At 34.5% G+C, this 19604-nt stretch overlaps 1 protein-coding gene across 1 annotated transcript; it reads left to right on the top strand.

Annotated features, from left to right (window-relative positions):
- Positions 1-14157: 14157 nt before the first annotated feature.
- Positions 14158-16442, top strand: LOC131655887 (uncharacterized). The gene is made up of 4 exons (XM_058925687.1): positions 14158-14563; positions 14649-14783; positions 14869-15057; positions 16164-16442. The coding sequence occupies exons 1-3, from the start codon at positions 14219-14221 to the stop codon at positions 15037-15039; spliced, it is 651 nt and encodes a 216-aa protein (XP_058781670.1). The 5' UTR covers positions 14158-14218; the 3' UTR covers positions 15040-15057; positions 16164-16442.
- Positions 16443-19604: the final 3162 nt, after the last annotated feature.

Below are 19604 nucleotides of genomic sequence, written 5' to 3'. Positions count from 1 at the left end.
GAGCATTTAATGCTTTGCGTGAATAGTACATCACCGCATTTAATGTTTCACACTTTTGTCAACTACCTCGAGCCATGTTTTTTGATGCCTTTACTGACTTTGCCGTTTGTAGCTTATAACGTTCCTTTTGTCAATCAGAGATTAGACTTAGTAGCCTGTCATCTTGTACGTGCTTCTGAAATCAGTTTTGTAGATACAACGTTTGAATATCAGAGTCAAACAGCTTGGTGTAGAGCATCTTCTTGTCTTTTGACTTTGAAGAGCTTGAGCGTGATACCGTTCAGAACTTCAGTGATTCTGCTTCTGACTTCATGTTCTTCTAATGCTCATAGTCCATGTTCTGATTCTGCTTGACAATCTTCTGATGTCTTGCCAGAGCATGTTCTGATGCATCCATCCAGAACGTTTGAGCCATAACTTCTAAGCGCTGATTTGTGCATACTCTTTATATATTTCCTGAAATGGAAAATTCAAAGGATTAGAGTACCACATTGTCTTATACAAAATTCATATATAATGTTATCATCAAAACATAGAATGTTGATCTGAACAAATCTTATTGTAACAATTGGGAAGGTGTAGTAAGCCCATTAGCAATATTAAGGATTATTATGAGATTAATAAAATAAATAAAATTATAAGGAATATTAGGTTTTTGGAAAATTTGTGAAGAACGTAGAAAACCGAGAAGAGTCTGGGGCAAGAGAGGAGAAAGACTTTCCACCATTGTTGAAGGATCAAAGCTCTAATCTAAGGTAAGGGGGAGAATGGATTATTTAAATGGTGATTAAAACATGAGAGGGTAGTGAGAGTTCCTTCCCCTCTTTAGGTTTCATAATTGATAAGTTTGATTTCTTCTTTGATGTGTGAATTGATTTGATTTGTGTGTTGTTCTTCTTGACTAATGATATTGTATGATTCTGGACGAAATTCTGGTTTAAATTAATGAATTATGATGTGGATTTGGATGTTAGTTGCGTTGTGGTTATGTGCATATAAGAAACTGAATCTGAATGTATAACTGTCCCATTTGATGAGTAGAAATTGAGTTGTTATCATGTAAAATTGATGTAGAATAATAGGTTAAAGAATCTAGATGAAAGGCATGAGATAATAGGTGAAAATGTGTTGTTTTAAACTTAAAATCGTAGCCTGTTATGAGTGAAAACGAGTAGAAAACAGACTGGTGCAAAATTGTAGATTTTTGGAGAATATTGGTGTTTTGCGTATGGAATGGAGTCATACGCGTATGGGATGAGGTCATACGTGTATGAGGGTGTTGATACTCATATGGGAAATCTTAGTGGAAAATTAGTTCTATTGATATGCGTATGGGATGGTTGATACGCGTATGAGAATTGGTGATACGTGTATGGGAGGTGTTATACGTGTATGGCTGCTGTGTGTTAAAATTCTGTTTTGTGATTTTCTTTGAATGTTCAATGATGCGTAACTTTTGATCCGTAACTTCGTTTTTAGTGTCGTTTTGAGTATGATAATCCTTATGAGATAACCTATGTGTAAATGATGAAATTAGGTGTAATTTTCAATTAATTTTGAATCATGATTTTATTGTTTGATGAATGATGTATTGTACATATATATTATAATAATGAACTAGTAAACCGTTAAATAAGTTTCGATAACCGAATTATGTTGTTTATTGACTAATGGTGTTTTTGTGATACATTGTTGATTTATGATGTCATTGATTTGTTGATATAAGCTGTAGGCCGATGGCCAGAGTTGATTGGTTTGTGTTGATTCACCCTAATGTATGGACATTTTGAGTTGTAGGTCGTATGACTAATGTCGATGTTGTTGAAGGCTTAAGCCTTGTATGATATGATTGTTGTTGATTGTGCGTCCATGTTGCATACATACTTTGATGATGGCTCATGCTCTGTTGCGGAAGGCTTAGGCCTTGCTGTTGAGGGCTTATGCTCTGATGCTGAAGGCTTATGCCTTATTGTTGCCCTTTTAACTGACATTATGATGGGGGCTTATGCTCCGTTGGTACCACATGCATATAGTTGTCGTTGGTCGCATTGCATTTCATATATTTGAATGTCGATGTTGTGGATAATATTGTTGATGTGGTTGTATGTGAGAATCGTTGTGTGTAATATATAACTTTTTATATGTGTGAATACTACTCCTTAGCATGTGATATTCACCGTGTATTTATTGAATGTAATTCTCACCCCTTTTCTGTTATTGTGTCTGTGCTTCTTCGGGAGTATAGATATTCCGGTACCTGAGTAGTGCTTGGATGTTGAGTGTTGCTTGATCGAGTCTTAGGAGTCGCTCTGATACGAAACACGGGATTGGGAATTTGTTATGTTTTACTTTGTTTACTGTGTTACATATCTTACCTTTATATTTTGTTGGACCACGAAAATAAGTGGAGGATATTGTTATTTTAAGCCGTAGTGCTATGAAACTGGATATTTGATATTTCCGTTGTGTAAGCAATTCTTTTATGATAAATGAAGTAATAAAATGAACTTAAATGTAATGAGTTTTGGAAGATGTGACATCCTATTGGTATACTTTGATATAGACTGTGTATTTTTATTATAAATATTTTAAGTTGGGAAATTGGGGTGTTACAATTGGTATCAGAGAAGGTCGGTTCGTCCGGCCAGGTTGTTGAGTCCGTAGAGTCGTGTTGTGTGTATGCGATACCTGTGTGAAAACACTATCGATACTTCTTTTGTATTACTTCTAACTTTGCAAGAGGATGAGTCTGAAATAAGTGGGGGAGAAGCTTTTGCTTCTCTGAGATGTTGCGTTTGGAGTTGTCGTTCGTGCGCGGTTGAACTCTATTGTAGTTGGTAAAGACGGTTTGTGCCCCGTGATGGTTTTCTGATTTCTATTAACAAATTGAGGAACTGATCACTCTCAATCTCTTGTTGATAGCATACGAGATTATGTTGGATGGGATAGACGTGTCTTTCGGCTTAAATTGTGGAATCGGAGGATGGTTGTAGTTGAGTCAAATGCTTACGGATTGTTCTAATGAATAGATGCATATTCTTGTCTAGAGGAAATAGTCGCTAAACGGTTTGGATGAGTCTGAGAAGATGAAGCTCAAATAGTTGAATGTTTTCAGGACTGCGTATTATTCGTAGAGTTAGTCGTGTGGAATTACTATGAATCGTGATGTTATCATTTGAGAATGGTGGAGTGTTGTAGAGTTTTGTCATTGGAATTTTATATATGATTACTGAAGGTTGCGGGTGTGTTGAACATGTCAAGTCGAGACTCGAGGATATAAAGAAAATTATGAAAAGGATTGTAATCTTGGCATCATGAAAGATGAAGATGTTGATAAGTAACGGGTGATTCCAGTTATAAGGCGGTTGTGGAAGAGAGCATTGAGTTGTGAAGCGTGGGAAACAATGATGTTGATGGAGGAGAGATTGATAGATTCATAAAGAGTCATTTAGATACTAAGTTGAAGATGAGAAGTGAGTTTTTGGGAATTTGGGGAAGAATTGATCGGAATGAAACTGTGTTCTTATGTTCCCAATAGTTCCGAATATGTATAACTAAGTTGAAATAAGAGTTTGGGGAATCAAAGATGAGTTTTGGCTGGGTTTTGAGTCAACTAGATGTCAAACCCGTAACTATGTTATGGATGATTTTTGAAAACTTCGAAAATTCATAACTTGAGTTTCAAGTATCCGTTTTGGGTGTCGTTCGAGGCGTTGGAAAGCTAGCGCAACAAACTTTTTGATAAAAATATGTTCCATGGAAGGAAATGATTATTTACTGTTTAAATGGATTGGATGTTTTTGGAAGGTTTATACGGTGCTTTGGTATGATTGAAAATGCGGATGCCATTGTCGTTGCATTGTGGGTGCAGCGGTGTGATGTTTTGACTTCATGAGATTTCATGTAGGTTATTATTGGGATTTGAGGAGTTAATTAATATTGATGTAGCAATGTTTGGTAGAGTTGCGTCCGTACACATCAAGGATAATGTGATAGACGTTATGATACCGGTCGCATGTGTTGATTCAGGTGATTGTTGGGAATTAAGTTCATGATTGTAAAGAAAATAAAGATGTTGTGAAAGGATGTGAGAAAATGTTTTTAATTTTTGTGTCCTTGAGTAGAGAAGTGATGTGATGAGAGTCACTGTGATAGACATGTTGTTTATTTCATGCACAGAGACATGCACTTGGAGGATTTCGAATTATGAGATCAGATAGGTATGTTGGTATAAGAATTGTATGTGTGAAGTCGTGAAATTGAATTGTTTTTTATAAGACCAAAGGATTTGAGATCGGGTTAATGAATCGTTTACTTGGTATGTTGTTTAGTGAGAACAAATTGAGGATGGATATCATTGGATTTTGAGTTAACTAGAATAAAATTCTGAAGGTTGAAACTACTAGTGTAGAGGTGATGAAGATGTATTATAATTTGATGAACTATTGTTTCGACGGTTGAATGTGATGGAGAAAGTTAATGGGTAGTATATCAGCAAGGTTCTGAAAGTTGTGATATTATGTAGAGATTGTGTTCGATTGAAATATGGGATTTATAATTGACGTTTTGGTAAGGAGCACATATTGTAATAGTACTAAGTCGGATGGAATTCTTCTTATGAACCGTAGACAGATGATTTGAAGAAGAGAGTTATTTAATCCCTGGAGGGATTATTGAAAGTTTGGGTGCATAGACGAAGGAGTGCTTGAGATAGCCATTAGTAGTTGATTGAAATAAGTGAGAGATTTTCCCATTCGATGTGTTGGAATGGTCGTTTATGATACTTTGTATATTAAGAAGTGTAGAAACCACGATGTGGTTTGACTCTGATGAGAGCGTTGTATTCAAACTTGGGAATTTCATTAGATGGCTAAAAGAAGAAAGTTACCTTAGTAAGGGTAGTGTATGTTTGGCCTTTTGGCAAGGGTTGGATTTGAAGGCGTGAGGAGTGGATGAGAGAGTTGTATCTGGACTCGTTCCTGTTGATGCGTTTTCGAGGACGAAAACATTCTAAGTGGGGGAGAATTGTAACGCCCCAAATTTAATTAGTTATTTAATTAAATTAGTTAAGGAATTATTTTATTGGAATGGTCAAAGTTGGGATTCATCAGTATTATTCTAAGAGGCGTATTGGATTGATTCGTCGTTTGGAGTTTTGATTTTAAGTTGGATTAATTAGTCAGTTAACCGGAGAATAGATATTAGAAATAATACTAGTTATATTTTTATTCTTAATTATTCTGTGGTGTGTTTGTGTATTATTTGACATGATGCGATATTATAATTAGTTTAGTAATTAGCTATAATATAATAATATGGCAAATTAGTTAATTAGGCCAAGTATGTGATTAGTAATTGGGAGGGTGTAGTAAGCCCATTAGCAATATTAAGGATTAGTATGAGATTAATAAAATAAATAAAATTATAAGGAATATTAGGTTTTTGGCAAATTTGTGAAGAACGTAGAAAACAAAGAAGAGTCTGGGGCAAGAGAGTAGAAAGACTTTCCCCCATTGTTGAAGGATCAAAGCTCAAATACAAGGTAAGTGGGAGAGTGAGTTCTTTAAATGGTAATTAAAACATGAGAGGGTAGTGAGGGTTCCTTCCCCTCTTTAGGTTTCATAGTTGATAAGTTTGATTTCTTCTTTGATGTGTGAATCGATTTGATTTATATGTTGTTCTTCTTGACTAACGTTACTGTATGATTCTAGACGAAATTTTGGTTTAAATTGATGAATTATGATGTGGATTTGGATGTCAGTTGGGTTGTGGTTATGTGCATATAAGAAATTGAATCTTAATGTATAATTGTTCCATTTGATGAGTAGAAATTGAGTTGTTATCATGTAAAACTGATGTAGAATAATAGGTTAAAGAATCTAGATGAAAGGCATGAGATAATAGGTGAAAATGTGTTGTTTTGAACTTAAAATCGTAGCCTGTTATGAGTGAAAACGAGTAGAAAATGGATTGGTGCGAAATTAAGGATTTTTGGAGAATACTGGTGTTTTGCGTATGGAATGGAGTCATACGCGTATGGGATGAGGTCATACGCATATGAGGGTGTTGATACTCGTATGGGAAATCTTAGTGGAAAATTAGTTCTGTTGATATGCGTATGGGATGGTTGATACGCGTATGAGAATTGGTGATATGTGTATGGGAGGTGTCATACGCGTATGGCTGCTGTGTGTTAAATTTTTTGTTTTGTGATTTTCTTTGAATGTTCAATGATGCGTAACTTTTGATCCGTAACTCCGTTTTTAGTGTCGTTTTGAGTATGATAAACCTTATGAGATAACCTATGTGTAAATGATGAAATTAGGTGTAATTTTCAATTAAATTTGAATCATGATTTTATTGTTTGACGAATGATGTATTGTACATATATGTTATAATGATGAACTAGTAAACCGTTAAATAAGTTTCGGTGACCGAATTATGTTGTTTGTTGACTAATGGTGTTTTTGTGATACATTGTTGATTTATGATGTCGTTGATTTGTTGATATAAGCTGTAGGCCGATGGCCAGAGTTGATTGGTTTGAGTTGATTCGCCCTGATGTATGTATGTCATACCCCCAAATTTGCCTATCATATTTTCTCATATTTCAGTCCATCTGACCTTTAAATACTCAAAGATACATAAGGAGGAAGCATACAGTCTCTCTCCTAAACAACGACCCTCCAACTAGGGTTTTGCTCCTCTAAAAAAAATCATCAGGTTGTGACACCTCAAATGGACCTCAGGGTCTCTCACATGTCTTATAATATCCTCATGACAAGTTTCAAGCTCTGATTCCTCAGAATGTTCACTCAACTGCTCAAACGATCAATAATCGACTAGTTAACCTAAAAGTCAAACTATGGTCAAACCGCAGTCAAAACTTCTGATTTTTGGTCAACATCCTCATTATGAATTATCATTCATCATTTTATCAAAGGTTGGTCATGATTCATCATGGAAAGTTCAGAAATCAACAAAACTCAAAGTTTCTAAATTAGGGTTTTTTTAACCAAAAGTCAACTGAACTTTGACCAGCCATAACTTTCACATGGAACATAAAAAATTGCCCATCCAAAGCTCATTTTGAAGGAAATCGAATTCTATACAACTTTGTCTCTCACATGCCAGGTCCAAAAATGCTTCATTTGAGAGATATGAGCCAAAACATTACAGGTCTTTCTAAAAGATCGCAAAAAAGTCGTTTTTTTCTCGAAGCTCATAACTTGAACATGGTAGACTCAATAGAGATGAAACCAAAAGGAGATTTTAGAGGACTCTTTAAGCTTTATAAAAAGTCCTAGAACATCTTCATATGACAAAAATTGAGGGAGTTATGGCTTGCACAAGTTGGTCAAATTTCAAGAAAATCATAAAAACCTAATTGTATAATTTTATGTTTTTGGACTAATGGGCCTAAAACAAGTATGCCAAACGTGTCCATGGGCTTTATGAGCATGCCTAAACTAATTACCTTATTTTTATAATATTTATTTTGTTTATTTGAATTTTAATTCATTAAAATACAAATAGATCATTATAAAATATGGAAAATTAGTTTTAATATGAGATTTGATTTTTTAATCAATTCTAATAAATTAATAAGGGCAAATATGGATCTAATTTCGTGAAAGGCATGGTTGGAAGAAGATTTGAACAAAAATAGAAATATTTGAAGAAATTTCCAATCAATCTTCTTCTCACAAATTAGTCCATTCCTTCCTTAAACTTTTAACCTAATTTTGTCCTCATATATATATATATATATATATATATATATATATATATATATATATATATATATATATATATATATATATATATATATATATATATATATATATATATATATATATATATATATATATATATATATATATACCTAAGATCAGTAGAGGAAGGGACAAAAAAGGATTGGAGGAAAAGGCTAGGGTTTGAAGTTTGCAAAAAATCAAAGAAAAGGTAAAAACTCGTGCCATTCTTTCCAGCCACTTTCAGATCCACACAGCAATTCTACTTCATTCTCAAGATAATATATGGTGAGAATAGGCCATTAGGTAAGCCCCATGACGTTTAGAATACGTGTTTCATATTGTTCATAATCATTCATATTCTTGAAGTTCATAAGTCATGATTTATCGTGTTTAAATTTGATCTAACTACATGTTTGAGTTCCTTGTATGATTTGGAGAAGGTTTGGACCGTTGATATCGTTCCATAACACACGAATGAAGAGTTGCCATGGTTAGGGCTTCAAGGTGTGAAGCTCTCGTTTTCCATGATCGAGGCCACTTCCGTCCAAACCATGGTCACTAATGAATTCAGAGGGTGCCATTTAGCGTATCTGGGCAGCTTTTGTATGTTTGTTGACGTGTTTTTGCAGGTATCGAATAGCAGCCATGGAAGACGAAGGACCTACGGAAAAATTCGCAGGAAAATCCATGGGCACATCCGCAAGTAATTCCGCAAGTCTCAAGGAGGGAGACGATGACGCGGGTTCCAGAATTTTTGACTAACACGCGTGGGTGTTTTTCATTCGCCAGTCAGCGCTCTTACTCTTTCTCTCTCCGCGTGTAACAATCTGGTTGGAAGGTCAAAGTTAGCTTTATGTTTCTGCCTATCACGATTGGACAACGCGCATACAGGGAGGGACCACTTTGACTTTCCAATTCATTAATTGCTTTTATATTTATATATTTTTGGCTGTTTGAATAACAAATTAAAAGTTTGGTGTAGCTGGCAAAGAGGTCGTAGATGTCACTTGAACATTCTGAAAGTTCCAATCAGATGAACATTCTGGAAGCTTGACCCCAGACTTCTGAAACATTCCAATCAGATATACGTTCCGAAAGCTTGAACCCCGGACATTCTGAAAGTTCAAATCAGATGAACATTCTGGAAGCTTGACCCCCAGACTTCTGAAACATTCCAATCAGATATACATTCCGGAAGCTCGAACCCCGGACATTCGGAAACATTCTTATCAGATATACATTCCGGAAGCTTGAACCCTGGATACTCTGAATCTCTACACCACTTCCACAACAACGACGCAAGCTAGACACACCTAAGCGTCAATTCACCAAAATTAACATGTCATTAGATCAGGCGTTGCAACACCCGCTGAAGGCAGGAATGATTACTGTGAGGGATCCTCCTCAACACGTCAACACTTCCTCTGCTAAACACGATCCAAACATGCGATGTGCCTACCATTCCAATAGTCCCAGGCACGATACAAAAAGCTGATGGGCATTAAAGAATAAGATCCAAGACATGCTCGATGCTGGTGAAATTGAGTTCAATCCTCCTAATGACCCCTATGGCGATCACTGCTCCCATGCCTAATCATGACAAGAATAATTAATGTCTAGAAGGATGGACTATTGGCTCATTAGCTTTACTTTCATTTGCAACTTTTATTCTATTGGTTTAAATATTCGACTTATGATACACATTATTTGTTTTAATAATCATCATCAGTGCATTGCATACGTTTGTATTGAATAAATTATTTCGCTATCACTCATTTAAACCGCTTCTTTACTTTACATATGTTTTGTGATACTCAACTCCTGCTAAAGTTGTATGCCTTTTAAGGGAGGATGACGAAAATGATACCGCAACCTAATACAATATGCTTTTGAACAGACTGTGCTGACGATGTACATGCATTGTTTCAATTCCTAAACAGTTGAGATATAAGGGTGTTAATCCCTCGTCAACCCCCTTTGAGCCTAAGAAGTAGAAGTGTCTTTCTCATACAGATTAAAACCCTTAATCATAACCTGGGGCAGGGTAGTTACTCAGTTAACTCAATTATACTAGCCGTTTGTTTACGCAAATAATGATGGTTTCCCGTGACAATTAAGTCAAGCAGTCAATATCCATAAAAAAGAAGAAGAAGAAAAAATGTTAAGTCAAAACCTATGAAGGAGACTCATCAAAAGTCAAAACATCCCGCTGACTGTAATCACAAAATAAATAGTCCAAGCAAAAGTTAGGGATAACAAAGTAAAAAAAGAGGTCACTACAAATCCTCGAACAAAGCAAATATTACAAAAAAAGGATGACCGTCTGTCCAAATAAACTGCCGGTGCTTCAACCATCACCAACTGTCGATGTTACGACTTCAAACTCTGCTAAGGCTTAAACGCAAAGTTAACTGAGCATAGGACCGAAGAACATCACGAAGATTGGGATGGGTACAAATAAACTTTGAGCCATTATCCTTTGTTACTTAAACCGTGAAACAAGCCACGTTACAACCCTTGAAAGTCCTAACTGAAGTATGGTTAGTTCGAAAGCATACTGTCACAACAAAGGTATCCTGACTCCTTAAGGTTTACCACAAATGCTGAGTTGACATTTAGTTTTTACTACATCACGTTTTTACAAACATCACGCTTTTACATCTCTTGTTTCAATGTTTTTTAACAAACTCAAGACAGATATATGCATTGCATCTCACGAATTCATTATTAAACATATTCTGCTACATAATTTCAAATGTTAGTATCAGAAAGAATTTGCACAGGGTACGACTAATGACTAAAAGTCATCCCGACAAACGAAACTATTTTAGCAGCAACATCTCTTATAACTAACTCAGTTGATTAGAAGTCAATGAATACAAGGGGTATGACATGTTTTGTCCAAGCAATCTGGGGCAATCAAGTCAAGATTCAAAGAATCTCTCAGGAGCATCGAACAATCAGGAGCATTTCCCAAGTTTATGAGTACTAGGGGCAAGTCGCCTATAGTATATATCTCAGAAGATCCTCACAAGGCAAATCTCTTCAAAGTCCCTACTAGCTGGGGAAAAGCTATGCAAAGCCTGTTTGACACTTCACTACAAATCCAAGAACGACAGTTAGTATAATCACTAGGGGCGACCTTGCCTTCCCACAGAGCCGATGTCACAGGATCATATCCCCATAAAGTATTCTTCAAGCAGCTATCTTCAATCCCTTCTCCAACATGGTTTATTCATATCTCTTATCCCCAGTCAGGGTGCATCAAGGATCAATCATTCAAAGGGCTCTCATCCCAAGCATGAATCATAAATCCCCAACTGAGCATCTTCAAAACAAGATCAGACATCAAAATCACAATGATATAGAGATTTATTTTCTCAATCAAGAAAAATCACTAATATAATCCAGATAGCACAAACATATTCAAACATATTCATACTTTACATTTCTGAAATTTACATTTATTTACATTCTTGTCAAAGTTTTACTCGCGTTTATAACCAGTTTATGTTTCAGTTGTGTACTTTCTCTGTTAGTTTATTTCGCAAGTTATTTACACGTTTGTACCATAACCAAGTTTTGAAGCAAAAGATCAACGAATATGAACCAAATTATCTTGAAAGACAACTTTTTGAATATGTCCTAGAATCAATCTAGTCGATCCTGCGTATATTTATAGTTTGAAAGACTAACGGTTGTTTACTGGAAATCACCGTAAACAAATTGGCACGCCCAGTGGGACTTTGTCAAACAGTTTGTCATTAATTTGTTGTTTGTTTTTGCTTAGAATATATCAAGACCTTCTATGAACCTTAGGAGCGGTAAATTAACCAACAGTACGCCATCGATTCCTAAACGAAGGTACAATAAGAAAATGGTCAATTCGACTAGTGGAAGGGGAAACCAAGATCCCCCACAAGGGTCAAGAACAGTAGCAGCAAATACTACGAATGTTTCAACTTCTATGTCACAGGCATAGGAGATACCCACTTTGAAAGGCTCTGCGGCCGTGAGTAGTTCTCAGGCCATACCCGAAAATACATCAGGGCCAACAGGTACAAACCCATTATCTAGTTTGACTACCGTGCCTCCCCTTACAGGCACAGCAGAAATACCACATCTTGCGACCAATTTCGCAAATCAACAACATACCCCAAGACCATCATCATCATTCGAGGGTTGGAGACCTGGGAATCCTTATGGAATGTCGTTATCATATATGGCAGGGTTACATGGTGCAGGACCTACATATACTCCACCTAGTGTAGCGACATTTTCGCCTAACGTCTGTTTAGTAGGTTGAAGTGCATAGAATACAGGCCCATCGGGCCAAATGCCTCTCTTAACTACCAATAGTCAAGCAGCATTTAGGCACGAGATGGATGCAAGCAACCACGATATGGTGGGTGTTCTTGCTAGAGAAATGGGATCGTTTTTTTCTCCCTTGATCATGAACATTACCAGGACTAACCAGGATAATGTAGAAACATATCGAAAAATATATTCACAAATAGGTCGTATGGTAGATTTCTTTGGAGCCCCTCAAACATCTACTAGGCGGAGGAATAACCAGACTACCGTTCGAGAGGACGAACCAGTCTTGGCACCTGTTCAAGATCTAGTTCAACCACCTAGGCAAAGACCTGTTGAAAGAAATCAGGTAGAGAAACTTGGCGAAAAAGTAAAAGAAACTTAAAGATATTTTGATTCTGAAATAGAAATACAAATGCGTTTAAAGTGTTGGTGTCATACGTACATTTCTCAGTGAACTCTTTCTCTTAACACTTGATACTTGAGTAATTTGTGAGTGATTTGTACAAAATGAACACACTGGATCCTGATATTAAGACCCTTATTTATACTAATTCGACCCTAACGGTCCTACGCTAACAAAATGCCACGTTGCTCACATGCATGCGTTTCGAATTCCTGGGGCGCCATCTGTCCTCGTCGGTTTATACAGAATATTTCGAATTTCAAATCCTCCCGCCCGAATCCTCTTTCGATACGTGGCAACGTGATCTTTAGTGAGAATGCAACGAAATACTACAAGCTTCAGTACCCTTGTATTTCGAAAAACGCTTAAGTCTTGAAGATAACTTATCTCGATTCAGCTTCGATTTCAATCATCTTCACCATAAATAACATTCTCGGAAATGACCATTGAAAGCCATTTTTGTCTCTTCGAACTCTAAACCTTCGCGAAACATATTCCCCAAACGAAATCTCCAGCTAACAGTATGACGATGATCCTGAGCCTTTCGTGTTTTCGTGCCGACGCTTTGTGTATAAGAATAAGGCTCAAATCATTAAGGATCACCAAATTAATGTCGCCATGGATGATTACAGAGAACGCTATCGCAACCTAAGTGTAACCATCTCTATTTATCCCTTTGATTTCAATTTCCATTTTCACTTTATTTATTTTTTTAATTTTGATTGTGGTAAACACAGGTTTTTGATGCTATCAACGTCCCAAAAATATCAGAAAAATGTGGTGGTACAGGACCCCTTCCTATAACCGAAGATGTTCGTCTTCGCCTCACTCCCCTCTGCAAGCTTGCTTTAGAAAAATACAATGCTGACAAGGTTTAAAACTACTGCTATTTATTATGCTTATTCATTCATTCCGTCATTGATATATCAACTAATTATTCATTTAATTTTTAGGATACACATTTTGTGTCCGCTAACATTGTCAAGTCAACCTCGAGCCCTACCTCTGGTGGTATGTAGTAAATCAATTTAATGAATAAAAAATTATATTACCATAATAAATTTGTAATATTAAATATATTTATAATATATTATATAATATTAAAAAAATTTATTCACTTTTTAAATTGATTATATTGATATGATTAAATAATAAACTCTATAAAATATGAATACAAACCTATTTTATATGTATCGCTTGTTATGTTGAACCGTATGCCTACGTCATGTTGTCATGTTATTATTTATTATTTATTTATTTATATAATTTATCCTTAATATATTAAAACAAAATACAAGTTTCCCTCTTAATCCTTAATAAATTTCCCTCCTAACTTCTTATTAAATCTATAATTGCATTTAATAACTTCTTATTAAATCTATAATTGCATTTAATTATTCAAATCTTTTTATTTTTTTATACAATTCTTTTCCAATTCCCAATTCTAAGAATTTCAATTTTACTAATTAATTGTAATTTTTATATTCATAACATTATGAAATATTTTTTTTTTTACATTTATAAAAGTAATTAGTCATGTGCATCGCACAGATAAAAGTACTAGTTTATTTATATAATAATAAGAGGATCTATGTATGTAGTGTGGGCGGGTGGGTCGTCGTAATAAGCAAACAAGCCCAAAGAAAAAACAAAACTCTACTTTTTGTTGGTTATAAATATATATAATAGAGAGAATGAGCGATTAGGGTTTACGTAACTGACTCGCTTGTGATTCCTTGCAATGGATAAGGATATCCATTCCGCTTCCTTCGGTGTTACCCGACCTTCCTCTGAAAGCTTGCAAGAAAGAGGTAAGTGGCTCAGATCGGAATCGGATTTTGAACCCAATTTGGAATCGAAATGGGAAGTTGAACCGAAATCGGAACCACGGGAATGGTATCATGTTTTGAATTCCAAACAACTTAAAAAGCTTAAGATGAGTGATTTCTCTATGTATGACGATGATCCTAAGCCTTTCATGTTTATGTGCCGACGCTTTGTGTATAAGAATAAGGCTCAGATCATTAAGGATCAGCAAATTAAAGTCGCCATGGATGATTATAGAGAACGCTCTCGCAACCTAAGTGTAACCATCTCATTTTCCTTTGATTTCAATTTCTCTTTTCACTTTATTTTTGTTGTTTAATTTTGATTGATTGTGGTAAACACAGGTTTTCGATGCTATCAGCGTCCCAAAAATATCAGATAAATGTGGTGGTACAGGACCCGTTGATTTAACCGAAGATCTTCGTCTTCGTCTTACTCCCCTTTGCAAGCTTGCTTTAAATAAATACAATGCTGACAAGGTTCAATACTACTGCTATTTATTGTGTTTATTCATTCATTCATTTTATGTATCAACTAATTTTTTTTTTTTTTTTTATAATTTAGGATACACATTTTGTGTTTGCTAATATTGTCAAGACTACTTGGTCCCCTGGTGCTATATATTACATTACCTTTCAAGCACAAGATTCTTCCACCTCTCTTACAACTTTTCAGACCCATGTCCTGAATCAGAGGCCCGCGCCTGAGGTCATATCCTGTGCCATTAAAACCTAACACACTCACCTCACCATGGTAAATGCTTATAGTTCCTTTCAAATTATATTTGATTTTGTCATTTATAATATGCTTCAGCCACTTTCTTTTTTCACTTTTCTATTAGTTCTAATATTGTTTATATATCTTTTTGTTTCAACACAAATTCTGACTTCACTAGAGTTAGCCATTTCTCTCACTGTAAGCCATGGAATGCATTCTTTAATGTAGACTTAATCCTCCCTTACTGGATTAAGGCATTATCATTATCATACATAGATTATGTAAGTAACCTTGAGCCACAATTTAACCTAGCCTGACATCCAAATCAACCATTCCAACTCTTGTTCTGTGCTTAGTTGTTCAACTGTTTTTTTCAATAGCTCTGGTTCCTTTGTTTGGGGTTGGGGTGGGGGTTAGTTTTTCTGTTCAGATACAATTGTTTTGCTGTCAAGTCAATGTATCCCAAAGACATTCTTCTACTTAGTTTATTTTGGTATCTTATTTATCTCATGTCAATACTCTTTTAGTTGACTAGTATTTAGCGGTCCTGGCATATTCTGATGGCTTTCATTTCATTCTTAGTCATGTTTATTTTGTTGAAATTGTAATCTCACTTTTTTAGAGTCACAATATAACCTTGCTTGCCCTTGTCCCCAAATTTGTTGTATTTATAATAGTAACTTCATGTTTGAATGATTTGTTGTTGCTAAAGTATATGCAACCACTGTGATTGGATGTTTGCTACAAATACGTTTTAAAAACTTTGTTTCTTTTTTAACACTGTTTATGCAGTTTGTGTATGCCCTTCTTCTGGTATGAATGAATTTATTATTATTATTTTTTCTTATCCACTACCATTGATTTATGGAGAATTGATCTATGATAGAAGAATTTCACTGCATATTTTTCATTTGATCTTTTTTAAATGACAAATGTTAGTTGTTTGTATATCTTGCTTGTAGTGATATTTAATCCATGCTTGTAGTGATATGTTTCTTGAATTTTGGAAACTCGAAATCTAATTTCTGCAATGCGACTGATGCTTGTAGCCACATGTAATTTTATACCCAACTTCATGAATAGCAGCATGATACCGACCATTATTACCCATTAACTCTAATTCTTTATTCTTTTTTTTGCAGGAAATCATGTCTACTGCATCTACCTCCTGCGAATGCAATTTGGTTATGTTAAAAACTTGGTGGTGAAAGCAAACCTGGACAGACTTCTTATTCTAGTTTTTGACCCGTGCATGACACTGGTTTTATTGTGAGTAAATTACAAAACAGAGAGACATGCGACATTCTTCACTTCAATTTTTAGTTATTAACCCAAACTTACTATTGTGGAAGCAAATATCAAAGAAAAACAAATTGAAATATTTTGGGATTTTAACCTCTCATGTTTCTTGTGTTATTTTACACCATTGAGTGTCATTTCTGTTTGTCATTTATTTGCATAATCTGATGATGTTTAGTATTTTCTAACCTTTAATATGGATATTTCCCACTCTTAAATTTAAGGGTTTGTTTGGGAGGTGGCTTTTGATAGAAATGAGAGAATTTGTTCATCATTAGAAAAGCTTTCTCCTTAAAAGAATCACAATCACACAGTTCATTCGTTTCAAGCATAGTGAGAATTTTATTTATTTTTTAATCAAAAAAGGGCATTGGCCCATGATATAAAACAAAAATTAGGTACACAAAAATGACAAGGACCAAAACCTCAAGCCTAAAAAATACGTAAGTTAGGAAGGCCTAATTTGTTCCTATCAAAATCCCTAGATACATTGGGGTGTAAACAATCTCACCCAGTATAGTTAGCCACTAAAAGATCTAAATTAACAATTTTATTTGCACAATGATTTCCTTCTCTTGTAGATGTGAGTCGCCATGAAGTTGAGGATTTTTAGAGCTTGAATACAAAGATCCCATCTATTCCTAAACCTCCAAGGCACAAGTGAAGCATCATTGAAACCTAACACCACCTGGCTCCAGCCATAAATTACGCCAATCCTAATTAAGAGCATGCTCCATGGCAAGGATGGCTCCCATGAACGCCAATCTTGTCTAAGCATGCTCCATGGCAAGGATGGCTCGCATGAGCTCCGCAAACAAAACATTAACCGAAAAAAGCTAGCAAAAATGCCCAAATGATCCCATGAGTTCCGCGGAAAATGCCACCACATGCAGGCACTATATGATTCCACAAAATCTCAATACAAGAAAGTTGTTTAGGAGGATGCACAGAGACCTGCCCCATTTGTGTTAACCTTTACCCAAAACTGAGGTGGAGGATTCCACAAAACCTCGATACAAGAATGCTGTTTAGGAGGATGCATATAAACCGCAAAATTTTCAAAATGATAAAATTCTGAATATCGTTGTGGAATATTTAAGGGTGAGATTACCCGCTAAAGTCGTGAGAGAAATGATGGAGGCGCAACCAGACTTCCAATGAGAGATCTTATTTTGAAACCGAGCCATGTTTCGAGAGTTCCAATTAAAGAAGATGATATTGACTACCGCAGCAAGGATGACTACCTTGCACTGCAGGGAGTGCCTAGTGCCAATAAAAGTGAAATTGTCATATGTGGAGAGTTCAATCAAGTATTTAGTTTTTAGATTTATGTTTTTTTTTAATAATGTGGCTTATTCACGGTTTTAATTACTTGATTTTTTTTTAAATATAGAAAATGTTAAGTACACAGGCTCTCAGTGTTTTTTAAATATGAGTAATGCTATATAGTACGAAGGAATTTGAAAAAGAAATGCAAGAATGTCCACTTGTCATTATTTTAGAAGTGAATTTTAAATTGATTTTAATTTAAACTTCCTTTTTAATAGGGATCATGTGGTGGTGGTGGTGGTGATATTGAAGGGGAAGATTCATTCTTGCATTTCTTGTTTTCATCTTTTCTTACTAATAAGCATTTTTCTTTAAATATAGATGGAAGATTCGAGAATTGTCACTTTAAATGAAAAAAGTGAAAAGTTGGGTTATAAAAGCTGTCCAGTTTATTCAAAATGGGTTTTTAAAATTTTGGAATCTGAAAAATGTTTATATTAATTATAATTATTTCGGGGGTTTCAAAGAATGGGAAAACAAAAATCATTTCTTCTTCTCATTCGGAACGACTTGTATTCCGAGCCGTTTATTACTTGTGTGTATTCACTCAAATCCATCCTGAAGTTAACGGGGAAAATCTACTTTGATGTAAAACTCATATTTGCGGGTATCCACTTAAACTCATCTCGAAGTTGACGGAGAAAACCCACTTTGATTGAGTTTTGGTTTTTCTCAATTACAAAATGCTTTGATTGAGTTTAAGTTTTTCTCAATTATAAAATATAGAGATGAGTAGGATAATGGAGACACTAATTTCAATCCCTATTTACTTTATTTTGTGCATTATTATTTATTTTTGAAATTTTAGAATATTAAATATGAAGCCAATATTTTGATAATTTAATTTGTATTTATTATTTAAAGAGTGAAGACCCATTTTGGTCCCTCACAAATATTACACGAGTCAAATTAGTCCCTCACAAAAAAATTGACTCAACTTGATCCCTTACAAAATTTAACCGGGTCATATTAGTCCTTCTGCTAATATTTTTCTCAAATTGGTTTTTTCTACTAAACCGTGATTGGACTGACACGTTAGATTTTTTTTAAATACTAAATTAATTTTTATTTTTAATTTCATTTTTAAACAGTTATCAATGAATAATATCAAAAAAGCCAAAATTATTTCTTATAAAGTAATTTTTAAACAAGTAATTTCCATGATTTCTACTAATATTAACAAATTCTATACATAAATTTTTACCTATGAGGTCTCAAATCCAAGTTTCATTCAAGTTAAATAATCTTCACTTTACAACTAGACAAATCAATTTCTATCGTTAATAAAGTGACTATCATTTATAACTAGAAAAATCAATTTCTATTGTTAGTAAAGCAACTATTATTTACAACAAGACAAATCAATTTCTATTGTTAGTAAAGTGACTATCAATAACAACTAGACAAATCAATTTCTATTGTTAGTAAAGTGACTATCATTTACAGATAGATAAATCAATTTCTATTGTATTAAATTGACTGTTATTTAATCTGAAGAGACTTAGGTTTAAGACCATATTGATACAAATTTTGTATTTTGTATTTTAAATTTAGAATTGTTTAAGATTAACCACGTGGGCCTTAGCTCAACTCCTTATAAGAAACAATTTTGGCTTTTTTATATTATTAATTTATAATTGTTTAAAAATGAAATTAAAAATAAAAATCAATTTAGTATTTACAAAATGAAAAATAAATAAAATCCAACGTGGCAGTCCAGTCACGATTTAAAACTAGAAAAAAAAACCGATTTGAGAAAAATATTAGCAGAAGGACTAATATGATCCGGTTAAATTTTGTAAGGGATTAAATTGGGTCAATTTTTTTGTGAGGGACTAATTTGACTCGTCTAATATTTGTGAGGGACCAAAATGGGTCTTCACTCTTATTTAAAATAATTAAAATGTATGTATGAAGTTTTTAAAGATTATTTTATTTATTATTTATAATTTATT

Source organism: Vicia villosa, linkage group LG3, assembly GCF_029867415.1.
Source record: "Vicia villosa cultivar HV-30 ecotype Madison, WI linkage group LG3, Vvil1.0, whole genome shotgun sequence".
Classification (NCBI taxonomy): Eukaryota; Viridiplantae; Streptophyta; class Magnoliopsida; order Fabales; family Fabaceae; genus Vicia; species Vicia villosa.
The sequence above is the reverse complement of the archived record's forward strand: the minus strand, read 5'-3'. Positions and strand labels throughout refer to the sequence as shown.